This window comes from Bison bison, unplaced genomic scaffold (assembly GCF_000754665.1).
Source record: "Bison bison bison isolate TAMUID 2011002044 unplaced genomic scaffold, Bison_UMD1.0 scf7180017864518, whole genome shotgun sequence".
NCBI lineage: Eukaryota > Metazoa > Chordata > Mammalia > Artiodactyla > Bovidae > Bison > Bison bison.
In genome coordinates, this window is record NW_011495071.1 from 7,540,305 (window position 1) to 7,553,535 (window position 13,231).

Sequence of the window (13,231 nt, forward strand, 5' to 3'; positions counted from 1 at the left end):
GTCACCCGACACCTCCCTTCCGCCCCAGGCCCTGCCCTGGAGCCATTATAAGCTGGGATGGGGCCAAGGTGCTCAGCTCAAGTTGCCAACAGGTCAGCATCTATGTGGCTTAGAACAAGACAAAATGGTTTTGAATGTAGCAACTGAGACTGAGGTTGGTCCAAAGGAAAGCATGCTGCCATAAGGACATCTCTGCCCAAGGCAGAGTGAGCAAGGGCATATCCAGAGGCCCCTCCTTGCCAGGGTGGGGATCCCCACCTGTGCGTGGCCATGGCTGAGGGGTCTGCCTGGCCATGGGCTCTAACAGTTCAGAAGATACTTGAAAGCCAGCATGATCTGTCATCTCTGAGAACCTTCCATGTACTCAGGGCTGCTGCTTCCCATCCAGGCTCGTCTCAGGACACTCACACTCCCCTCTCTTGACTCGTGATCCCTCAGCCCCACTCACAGCCACCCTCCTTACCTTACCTGTCATGGCTGAGGCACCCTAGAGAGAGGGTACTCGCTTCAGCCTGCCAAAGGCATCAGACTGCGGATGGACAGTATGTAACTGCTTGCCGTCAGGTTGGGAGTGAGATGCAGGTTCATGAGTCAGAACTGTGTGAGGCCCCTCAGAGCAGCCCCTGAGCCAGCCGATGGCCGAGCCCCACTCTGCAGGCTAACTGGGAGCAGCCTCTGGGTCCCCTGGCTCACCCAGAGAACTTCCCCCACCTCCTCCCCTGGGTTTCCCCCCTCCCTACCATATCACCAGCCTTAGCAACCTAGCTGCCACCTGCCAGAGCCCCAGAGGACCTGTATATCCCGTCACCTAGCAACAGCAGCATCCCTTCTCTAAGTTTTCCCAGGGAGACTATGGGAAGCCAGGGCTTCAGACCCCATGGGAGCTTGAAGCTGCCACAGACCAGATCAGGGCCAGAAACCTCCTTTCTGTAGACCCCTGCTTTTCTCCATTCTTCTACACTCCAATCAGCTAGCTCTGCGCCCCTACCAACTTCTTTCTGGAATAAGGAATGAAGAGATAGCATTACAGAAAAGAAGAGAGAAATGAGGTCCAAGAGCAGGCTACTTGGCAAAGAAAGCACACCAAGGAGCTGACCAGGCTTTCTGGCCTCTGTGAGCAGTTGCTTCTTCTTTGCCTCATTATTAGCCTGGTGGTGCCCATTTCATTGTGCGGTTAGTTACCCTCTTCTCTGCTTCATCATCTCTGAAAGAGAGCTCCCAATTACTGAAGGCATCTTGAGGTTCAGAGAGGTCGAGGAGCATGCCCAAGCTCACCCAGCAAGTCAGAAGACAGGGCAAGATGAGAACTCATACTCCCCCAACTGGGTCTTCGTCTTTCCTACAGTACACTTAATCCTCTCCCCTATTTAAAAACAAGAGCTGCCTTCTGTTTGATTCATCACCTCTGTGCAGGAGGGGAAACAGCTGAGATAGTTATCTGTGATTTGGAGCTGAGCTAAATACAACCAGGAATTTCTTGGGATCTAAAACAGCAGGGACTTGAGGGGAAGGGATAGTTAGGGAGTTTGGGATGGACATGCACACATGCTGTATTTAAAACAGATAACCAACAAGGACCTACTGTCTAGCACAGGAAACTCTGCTCAGTGTTATGTGGCAGCCTGGATGGGAGCAGAGTGTGGGAGAGGATGGATACATGTATATGCACGGCTTAGTCCCTTTGCTGTCCACCTAAAACTATCAGAACCTTGTTTATCGGCTGTACCCCGGTGCAAAACTAAAAGTTAAAAAAATAGCAAAACAGCAGTGGCTGAGGTAAATAAAGGAAAGAAAGTAAATAAAATAAAGGTAAATAAAGGAAGGAGAGCAGGTGATAAAGGTGCAAAGCTAAAAGAACAGAGGGAAGAAGGGGTAGTAAATCAATAAAGCTCCTGCCAGGTACCAAGCACTGTAGTAGGCCTTTCCTTAACTCAGCCTGGGAGGAAGGTTTTCTCAGCCCTGTTCACGGACAATTTAGCAGAGTCAAGAATCATGCAGAGGTGGGTTTGCCTCCAGACTGAAGAAGGGCTGGGGAGATGCTGGGAGTTAAGTTCTACATGTTGATTGCATGCTAATTACATGCAACTAGACATTCATGGGGTCGCAAAGAGCCGGACATGACTGAGCGACTGAACTGAACTGAATTGAACTGAAGACCTCGTTGCAGGGGAGTGGAGAATCAGAAGGATCCAGTACCGGTTGACAACAGCCAAACAGGTTCCTGAAACAGTGGGGAAATGAAAACAACAGTCCACCAAGCCCAAGAGGCTGGCCTCAAGGGCTGGATCTGTTACTTACTCTGGGGCCATAGCGACCACTCAATCTATAGGAGTCTGGGTTTTCTCTTGTATAAAATGGGGATAATTTCTCAGGGTTGTTGTGAAAATATTTAATCCTCGTGGCATTTATGAAAGATATGTAACAATACCCAATTGCAGAATAAGTTGTTCTGCCTCCATATTTAGGTCTTGGGTTAATGTCTTTCTGCCACCAATTGAGAAGCAAGGTAAGAAGATTCTCTGAGAGAATCAGGCAGTAGGCACTAATGTAATGTTTTCCAGTCAAATAACTTCCACCCACCTCCCACGTCCCTCCAGCTCTGGGGTCTCCGGGGCCCTAGGGATTCTTGCCCTTTTGTTTTACTCCAGACAGCAGGAGCCTTATTCCAGGATAAGCCCTGGGTCAGACACCAGTTTGGCTGGCCCTGTGAGTCAGGGCTCTACTGGCAGACTGAGTCAATAATGCAGGTGACCCCACCAGCAGCCCCAACCAAAAGAGGAGGGCCAACGCCTTTGCATGGGCAGGGCTGGGCCTGGGCTGTGGCAGTTGTGGCCAGAGGCTGAGTTCAAGCTGAGGATAAACAGAGACGCCTCCAGCAAAGCGGAAGGAGACACAGCTGGTCTTTGGTGGCCTCATAGCCCCCTTCACTCTATCAGCTCCAAGGCAAGACATTACCCTGGCCTGGAGGGAATCAGAGCAGAACATCGGGAGGATGAGAGTTTAACACCTTGAACCCCTCAGCAGAGCCAGGTGGCTGCATTTTTGTTTTCTCTTTGACCCTCAGATACATGGCCCTGGATAAATCATAATCCTTGATTCATGGCGTTTTTCACTGTTGGCCCATGCAGGTCTCACTGTATGGAGCTCACCCCCTAGTTTCAGTAACATAATAAGTCTCCATAAACCTACCACCCAAAACAAAAGCTAGGATTTAGCAATAACCTATATCTAACCAGGCGATCTCCTTGCTGAGGGACGTGGGCAAGTCTCTTTTGTTTATTAATTCAACAAATCTTAGTTGTACATATTTGATAGGCCAGAAAGAGTGCTAGAATCAACCTGAATGCCATGTTCATAATTTCCTTGCCTTTTTCCGGAAAAGATTCTGTGTTCTATGAAGTCTTCTGGGAGTTAATTTTTCCTTTAATATGAAATTGCTCAAGCCATTCGTAGTACTTCGCGGCAGTATACTCTGTGTGTTTTGACTGCAGCATAATATTCTATTGTGCGAATTAACAGCCAGCTTCTTCAAGGCTAGCTTGGGACTGAGCCCTAAAACTTCAATCTTTTCCTTAATTTTTTCATTCAGCAAAGATTTATTAACTACCCATAAGGTGTCAGGCATTGTAGGAGACACCAGGGGTGCAGTCATGACCAAAACACCCGCAGCCCCTATCCTTCTAGTTTGCAGGCTTTTCTCCCCATTTTTCTTTTGTATTCTAAAAGGTAAGGCTTTTCTGTATAATGACCACTATTCAGTTAATAGCGACAGAAAGCATATTAGCCCGGGGTGCTGAGGTCACTTCAGTTCAGAGATGAGGAATTCAAGGTCCCAGCAAGAACAGGCTGAAAGCCTCTTTGGTTCCTGCTCTCAGCTTCTAGAGCAACTCTGGACCCACCAAAGGAAAACAGTCAATATTTGTTGAAATAATAAACAAAAGAGACTCGACCTACCTGCTTCAACCAATGCAGACACTTATGTGCAGGCAGACTCTGTGAAAAAGAAGGACTTGACAGGGGACTGGCCACTAACTGGATGTTCTTGACACCCCTCCAAACTGCCCCTCCCATAGCCTTCCACCCTCTTGCCTGTTCACTAAAAACCCAAAAGCATTCAATCTATTAGGAAGGCCGATTGCCTTTAGGCCCTGGAGGAGGGCATGGCAATCCACTCCATATTCTTGCCTGGAGAATCCCCATGGACAGAGGAGCTTGGTGGGATACAGGTCATGAGGTCTCAAAGAGTCAGACATGACTGAGCGACTAAGCACACATTGCCTTCAGGGGCTTCCCAGGTGGCGCACTGGTAAAGAATCTGCCTGCCGACACAGGAGACACAAGAAACTGAGGTCAACTTGGGTTCATCCCTGGGTCAGGAAGATCCCCTGGAGGAGGAAACTGCAACCCGCTCCAGTATTCTTGCCTGGAAAATTCCATAAACAGTGGAGCCTGACAGGCTACAGTCCAGGGGGTTGCAAAAAGTCAGACTTGACGGAGCGACTGAACACACACACACACATTGCCTTTATCTTTGAAGCACAGCTGAATCTTTCACCAGCTGTCTGTTTATCCCTCCTTGCTGTAGCCACACTGATCTCCATTCTGTTCCTCCAGCACCAAGCTTATTCCTGCCTGCCTGGCAACTTCCCGTCATTCAAGCCTCAGACCAGAGGTGCTCTCTAAGATGATCCCTTCCCTAGATCTCCCATTCTCAGCACACAGCCAGGCACTGTCTCCCATCACCCACATTACTCTCCGCATAGCACCCAGCTCTCTCTGGGTTTATCTGCTGATGGTCGGCTCTCCCCTAACTTCCCCTACTCTCCCCCACCTTCCCCTACTCTCCCCCTGACTCCCCCACCCCCACCTCACCTCAGGATACAAGCTTCTCAAGACCAGGGTCCCGCATACCTTGTTTGGCACTTCTCCCATCCTTGCTGTAATTATTTCTCACTTGTCTTTAAATCCGTAGCTCCCAGAGCAGTGCCTGGTACAACACTGACCCTCAACAAATAGTTGTTTAATACTTAGCTATTGAACCACTCTGGTTATCAGACAAGTGTTATTTCTTTTCACCTTTGTATTTGACTGAATTAGACAAAAGAGCTTTGTGGACTGTTACTTGCTGATTGTGTGTAGATTACTGTTGGTAACATCACCTGACTCTGTAGCTACCGAAATGGAGGGAGTCACCAGATTTGTTCTCATCTTCATCCTGGAAGTAGCTGCTGATGCAGGCCCTGGTGATGGTGGAGGAGAGATGGCCCAGAAGGAGCTACAGTACAGAGCCCAGAATTCTAGCTGTCATTTACTGGGCCTCTACTAGGTACAAGCCAGATGCAAAGCACCGAAGGCAAAGGCAATAAGAAATAGAGATCGCCTGACTGGAGAGTTCCTGGGGTAGAGTCCTGGGCCAAGCGTCTGGGGGCACAGGGAGGAAGGGCCTGGAAGGAAGCTGCTTTGTGAACCAGGCGCTTCCCACTAGATATTTCACGGCAGCACTATGATGCAGGTGTCATTTTCCCCGCTCTGCCGAGGGGACGCCTAAAGCTCAGAGAGGTTAAGTATCTTGCCCAAAGGCTCACAGTTAATAGGAGGCAGAGCCCATGTTCCAACTTGGTCCCTGCAGAGCCTTGGCCATCTCTGCTGCATCCCCCAGCTACCCATGGCCTAGTGCCCCCATAGGGCAAAGCCAGGCACGTCCCCAGAGCAGACCACAGAGTTGAGGAAGAAAGGAAGAAGCTCCATCTCCCAGTGACTGTGTCTGCCATGAGAGCAGGTAGCTCCCAGGGACCCCACAATTTATAATCTAGATCACCACCCTCCCCTCCAGGCATTAGAAGAGTCCCTCTCAATCCCCAATGGGACTCAGGAAATTCCAGCTGGAAATGTCCAGGGACCTGCAGCTTCCCCACCTGCTCTGGAATGGCTGTGACCTCAGCCAGTGCGCAGGTGAGCCCCGGGGTGGAGACCTAGACCTCGCCCTGCCCAGGGGCTCCCGGTCATGTGCTAGACAAGGAAAAGGAAGAAAGAAAAGAGAGTTCACAAGTGGCAGGAAAGCATGAACTTAGGCAGCACCCTCCCCTAACCTCTGCATTGCAGGAAAGGGTGCAACTACTTTGCATGAGAGTCATTGTGTATATATTTTTGTATGTGTGTTGACAAGACTACACTTGAAGAAATACTTTAGTGTCCTGGTTGCTTTTTTTTTCTGTCTATTCTGTTGAGTATAATATATGTTCAGTAAATTACTCAAATCTAAAATGTACAACTCAATGAATTTTTACCCATAGGGGCTCAGTGGTAAAGTATTTGCCTGCTATGCAAGAGACTCAGGTTCAATCTCTGGGTCAGAAAGATGCCCTGGAAAAGGAACTGGCAACCCACTCCAGTATTCTTGCCTGTGAAATCCCATGGACAGAGAGCCTGACAGGCTACAGTCCATGGGGCTGCAAAAGAGTTGGACACAACTTAGCGGCTGAACAACAATATACCCCCATGTAATCAATGCTTAGATCAAGATCCAGTTTTCCAACATTCCAAAAGGCTCCATTGTGCTCCTTCCAATAACCCTCATTATAATCACTGTTATGATTTCTATCACCATGGATTACCTTTACCTTTTGGTCATATATATGAAATGATATTCGTGTCTATAGTTTCTTTTTTATTATTATTATGTCTTTGAGATTACTCCATGTGTCATTGCATTTGCACTAGTGCTGAAACTCCAGTACTTTGGCCACCTCATGCGAAGAGTTGACTCATTGGAAAAGACTCTGATGCTGGGAGGGATTGGGGGCAAGAGGAGAAGGGGACGACAGAGGATGAGATGGCTGGATAGCATCACTGACTCGATGGATGTGAGTCTCAGTGAACTCCAGGAGTTGGTGATGGACAGGGAGGCCTGGAGTGCTGCGATTCATGGGGACGCAAAGAGTTGGACACGACTGAGCAACTGATTTTATCTGATCTGATTCTTGTCTACTGCTGAATTATATTCCATTATATGAATATACCACAATTTACATATCTATTCCACCAGTGATTGACTTTTGGATATAGTAGGAAGACTTCTATACAGGTGTTTTGCTGAACAGATGTACTCATTTCTCTTGGCCCTAATTCTTGGTCATAGAATCAGAGAAGAGTCATTTGTTTAGCTTTAGTAAACTCAGCTAAACCTTTTTCCAAAATATTTATACCAATTTACACTCACAGCAGCAATGTCTGAGATTTCCAACTGCTCTACATTCTCATCAACACCTGTTATTGTCAGGCTTTTTAATTTTAGCCACTCTGGTGTCTGTGTAGACATGGCTCATTGTGGTTTGAATTTACTTTGGCCTGGAATTCCCTGGTGTCCAGTGGTTAGGACTCCACACTTTCACTGCTGAAGGCCTAGGTTCAACTTCCGGTCAGAGAACTAAGATCCCACAAGCCGTGTAGCATGGTAAAAATAATAATAATAATTTACATTAGGCTGATGAGTGATGATATCAAGCATCTTTTGGCACTTAATTGGCCATGGAAGCATCTCCTTTTGTGAAGTGTTTGTTCAAGTTTCTAAAGAATTATATCATCCATAAAAGTAGACAAATGATGGACAAAAACATCAAAGAAAGCAAAATCATCTTAGAAACTCAGTAAAACACACAATAGCCCAGCAGCCAGTTGCTTCTAATAATTGATAACTAGTAGCTACAACTAGTAAATCTGCTGTACCAGGTCATTTGAATGCATAACTGATTTATATATTTTGAACCAATTATTTAGATATCATGGAGACCTCCAACTTAGACTTAACAGGGAAAAGAGAATGTAGATAAAAGCCCTTCCCTCAGTTCAGAGCCCCAGCTTAAAAGGCTCCCTCACTTAACTCACTATTTTTCCTTCAATTACAGGATCCTGAGATCAATCGACCCCTGAACAGCCTCGGTAAGCTCAGGTCTAGCTTTCATTTGTCTACCTCGGCCTCAATCAGTTACCAAGTAGATACTAAACCCCTCTTGCAGGACCCTCACCACCACCTCCAAGTGGTAAATGCTACGGGAGACACCCATCCATCATTCAACAAACATTTATTGAGCGAGTGTAATCTCCAGGATTCGTTATAAGAAAGAGGCACAGTCTCTGGAGAAATAGGATCAACAAACCTAAAACCCTAGTGGCAGTGACTCTCTAATTCACTCATTCAGTTCCTCATTCTCTCATTCCTTCAACAATACTATGAGAGCCTTCATGGGCCAGGCCCTGGACTGGACGTTGAGCTACAGCGTAAATACAAGAGCTAATGTCCCTGCCCTCGTGAAGTTTACAGTCTGACCATGCTGCCGAGGAACAGCCTGAACAAAAGTGCTTTCACTAGTAAAACAGAAAATGGGAGGGACTTCCCTGGCGGTCCAGTGGTTAAATCTCCAAACTTCCACTGCAGAGGATGCCAGTTTGATCCCTGGTCCGGGAACTAAGATCCCACATGCCAAAAATTTGTTTAATTAAATTGTAAAAAATAAAAGCAAAAAATAGCATATAAAATGAAAATAGCAGTATTTGCCTGACTTACAGCAGAAAAAAGGAGTTAATAGATAAAGTCTTCCCAAATATAGAGGGATTGTTTTTCCTCTCGTTCCATTTCCTTAAATTTTTGATACCTATGTCTTATAGCCTGGATCAGCAAAAAAAAAAAAAAGTGAGCAGAGAACAAATATTAATATGACAGGTTCATAAGGAAATGACCAAACCCACTTACTTTGATAGCTTATTATTTCAGGGTCATGGGTTAATAAAGATCACAAACAATACAATCTTCAGCAGGTAAAATGATGCCTAGTTTCTACTTTGCGATTTAACATATCAGTATTCCCTGGTATCCCCAAAGAACACCAGACGTACAAGCGCTCCATCACCTGAGTAAGCCTGGGAACTGCCAAACGAGAAAACAATTAAGGGAGCCCGGGAGGGAGAAATCAGTGCCAAGTGACAATCCTGAAGTTAAGAGTGATTACAGGTTGTGCAAGGACCAGGGAGTGAATCTGTTTGTGTGGAACCAGGGCTGGTGAGGACTAGCAGTGGGAATCCATCTGACTGGGAGAAGGAGGCCAAATTACACTGGGTTTGAAAGCCCAGAGAAGAGTGTGGTCCAGTTATGGAAGTCGTGGGGAGCCCTTGTGGGTTCCGGAGCAGGGACATGACAGGATGAAAGCAAAGTATTAGGAAGCTCTGTCTAGCAGCAGATGGCTGGACAGGCTGAAGGAACTGAGGCAGGCAGGGACGCTGTTCACAGGTCAGAGGGTTGGTTAACTTTATAAACAGTAAACTTTATACAATAAACCAAGAAAACCCTTCCCTTCATGATGATGTTCTCCATGAGAACATCAGGGAGGCAGAGACTCTGGGCCCTGGACAAGGGAACTCATCAAAGAATTCTCAGTAAGTACGTCTGGGAAAACCAGCCAACCTTGTATCCCCAGAGGTAAGTGCTCAATGAAGAAATTGCACATGAATGAAGGAGCAAAATGTCTCCATGTCCACGGCCCCAGGAAAGAGGATAGTTTTGAACACTCACTGCTGGAACTTGAAAAACAACACCCACTAACATTATTAATAACATTATTAATGTTGCCAGGCAGCATTAGTGGTAAAGAATCCGCCTGCCAGTGCAGGAGACAATAATAGATGCAGGTTCAATCCCTGGGTCAGGAAGATCCCCTGCAGGAGGGCATGGCAACCTACTCCAGTATTCTTGCCTGGAGAATCCCATGGACAGAGGAGCCTGGAGGGCTACAGTCCGTAGGATCACAAAGACTCAGACACAACTGAGCTACGAAGCACACTGGACTGGACAAGCACGTACTGTGCTGGCAGCCCCTGCACACCTGGAGCTCAAAGTCTGGTCAAAAGTTAACCCGGGAAAGAGGATGCCTGCACACGTGCTCAGTCGTGTCCGACTCTTAACAACCCTGTGGACTATAGCCTGCCAGGCTCCTCTGACCATGGGATTCTCCAGGCAAGAATACTGGAGTGGGTTGCCGTGCCCTTCTCCAGGGAATCTTCCCAACCCAGGGATCAAATCAGTATATCCTGTATCTCCAGGCAGGTTCGTTACCACTGGCGCCACTTGGGAAGCCCAGGAAAGAGGTCACGTGATATAAAAGGAAAGGGGACGGGCCTCTCCTGGGGCAGACGCAGGTCAGACTGGACAGAGTAAAACATCCTAGGACAGGTACCACGGCGGGAGGAGCACCGGGAAAGATGGACAAGCCCGGGAAAGTGAAAGGAGGTGGGGGTCCACGCGCTGAGGAAGCTGAGCCTAGTCTGCAGGAATAACCCCAGCACCAAACAAAACTGTACCCAAAGTTTTCCCAGGGCCAGAGGGTGGGGAGGCTGTAGCCCTTGGCAGGGGCAGCCTCTGAGAGCTGACTGCTCTTTCCCTCCCCCTACAGATGTCACCCCCCTGCGCAAATCCCGCACCCCGTTGGAGATCTTCAAAAAAGTAGGGATCCCGATCATCGCAGCAGTGCTGATCCTGGCAACCATCATTGTGGTGGCCGTCCTCAGTAAGTCCCAGCCCCCACCCAGTGTCCAACCTCACCCCAGCAAGGGGTAGCTCCTACCCACCCCTCCCCTGCCCTCACCTCCCAGCGCTACCCATCCTTACCCCTCCCACCCCAGCAGAGTCGAGGGGAGGAGATGTGCATATAGCTTTGAATCCACCCCTGCTTTGAACGAAGTCTTCCTCTTGGAGTGGAGGGGAGATGAACTCCTCCCCCGTCTATCCCAGATGGATTCTGTCCCCGATGATTCCTTCTGCCAGGAAAGCACAGTTTGCACCAGTTACAAAGCTACTCAGGCAATTTGCGCAGCAGCCGCGCCCCCAGCCTCCTCCTTTCCAGGTCTGCAGACTGAGAGCTGAGTGAATTCTGGCAGCTCTGGGGCTGGAGAAGCAGAGCATGTCTGCTTGTGAGGAGGGGAAGAAGGAAGAGGCATTAGGGAAGATGCCCAGGAGGGTAGCACCTCACCCCATCTTGAGCTTTGGTTTCACCATGGCTGGAGCCTAAGACCCAGTGTGATCCAAGCAGGCAAAAAATGAGTGAATCAAGCAAGCCCTGATTCCCAGAGCCTGTCCCTCTCAGCCTCCCCCACACCCCATCCTACGACTGAGCCCTCACCTCCACCCCCCACCATAGCCAAGCAGGGTACTGACCACAGATTTCACCCAGGAAGTAGGGCCAAGAGGACCTGACTAGGACTCAAGACACCTGGGATGGGGATCCCGGTGCTGCCCCTTCTTGGTGCTGTGTGACCTTGAGTAAGTCTCCCAACCTCTCTTAACCTCAGTTACCTCGCCTGTAAAATACCCTATCTTCATCAGAGGGATATCAGAGAACCAATGAGGTAATGTGTGTAAAGTACTTGGATTAAAAACTAGGCTGTGCAAAAGTGGAAGTCATCATGCGTATGTAGGGCTGAGGCCAAGGGCATGTGTTTGCTCACCAGGCCAGGACGGCTTTCCAGGAGCCTGGCGCGGCCTCCGCCCCATCGGAGGACACTCAGAGCTCATCTGATCCAACCCCTCAGTCTCCACTTGGGCACTGAGGCAGAGAAAGGGGATATGGCAGTTGAGGGGCCTGGACAGACAATCAGGCCCCCAAATGAGCATGTCCATTTCCACCTCATGGCGGTGGAAATGCAGATCCAAAACATAAACATCACCCATCCTGGGTGCCCACGGGGACATGAGATGCAGATAAACCCAAACCCTTTAGACCTTGGCTGACCCAAGAGTGGTGGTGGGCATCAGCAGATTTGTTGTCCTAAGCCTGTTTGGCTCAAACTAATAGTAAGATGAGCTTACCTTCTCTGACCATGTGCCCCGCCATAGTGGAGAGAGCAGTCAGGGCCAGGTTCAGGGTGAGCCAGGGCAGGTACTAATACATGATTTAGAGTCAGGCTTTCCTTGTCCCAGAAGGTCCTGAGTGACTTCCAGCCCGGGGCCCCCAGGTTCTGCAACTAGAAGCAGTAACCTGAACTTCCTTCCTGGGCTGGGCTCCAACATTTGGTTTCTGGGGACTCAACTGGTGATACTGTATCCTGGCTTCCCCCAGGAGGCAGGACTGACCCTTTCTGACCTGGCTCCTGACCATGAACCAAACCCTGAAAGTTGAGGAAATAGCTGATCTGCTCCTTTTCCCTTACTTCTCAAAGCAGGAGCATCAGGACCAAGAAGTCACATTTTAAGCTCCTGTAGGGAAGGCTGGGAGAAGCAGCAAAGAGCTTTGGAGCTGGACGGACTAATTGAAATCCTGGCTCCACCTAACTGCATGTGGCTTGGGAAGTAAACCCTAACTCTCTAAACTTCCATATCATTGTTTGTAACATGAGTTAATGATAGCACCTACCTCCTAAAGTTATTGTCAGGACTCCGGGTGACAATGCCTGGAAAGCTGTTAGCAGTGATAAGCAGCCCCATCATGACACTTGTTTCCATCACTCTGAGGGCCACTCAAGGGTGATGCTAGGCTGCCCAGGGGAGCTTCAGGCCAAAGGAGAGTTCGGTTAGACAGGAGGAGCTGGGAGAGTTTGGAAAAGTATTGAAATATCTGTTTCCTGAGGACTTAAAAACACCAGACTCCTTCCCATCATCCAAGACAGAGAAGGAGCAATAGACTCTGAAGGCAGGAGGCAGAAGACAAAGCAAGCAAAATGCCAGCCTCTTTCAACCCCAGGTAAAAGCACCTTGTCCTAGAACTGCGCTTGATAGCGAAGAGACACTTTCACAACCACCAGCCCACTACGTGTTCATTCTCCACAACCCTGTGAAGCCCAGAAAGGGCAAGGGATTGGTCTAAAGTCACCCAGGAGGTGGCAGAGCCAGTGCTCAGGTCTTCAGACTCCGGGCTCAGAAAGGGCAGCGATTGGTCTAAAGTCACCCAGGAGGTGGCAGAGCCAGTGCTCAGGTCTTCAGACTCCGGGTCCAGAAAGGGCAGCGATTGGTCTAAAGTCACCCAGGAGGTGGCAGAGCCAGTGCTCAGGTCTTCAGACTCCAGGCCCAGAAAGGGCAGCGATTGGTCTAAAGTCACCCAGGAGGTGGCAGAGCCAGTGCTCAGGTCTTCAGACTCCAGGCCCAGAAAGGGCAGTGATTGGTCTAAAATCACCCAGGAGGTGGCAGAGCCAGTGCTCAGGTCTTCAGACTCTGGGCCCAGTGCTATCTCCCCCATCCACAGAGGCCCTG

At 48.8% G+C, this 13,231-nt stretch overlaps 1 protein-coding gene across 1 annotated transcript in view; it reads left to right on the plus strand.

Annotated features, from left to right (window-relative positions):
• The first annotated feature begins 5,925 nt into the window (after positions 1–5,925).
• The window catches only part of TMPRSS4 (transmembrane protease, serine 4), a 51,333-nt gene continuing 44,027 nt past the window's right edge, over positions 5,926–13,231 (plus strand). The window contains exons 1-4 of the mRNA XM_010830645.1: positions 5,926–5,952; positions 7,905–7,938; positions 10,443–10,556; positions 11,441–11,459. Of these exons, the coding sequence (XP_010828947.1) occupies positions 5,926–5,952; positions 7,905–7,938; positions 10,443–10,556; positions 11,441–11,459 (194 nt within the window). The remainder of the gene's footprint in view (positions 5,953–7,904; positions 7,939–10,442; positions 10,557–11,440; positions 11,460–13,231) is intronic.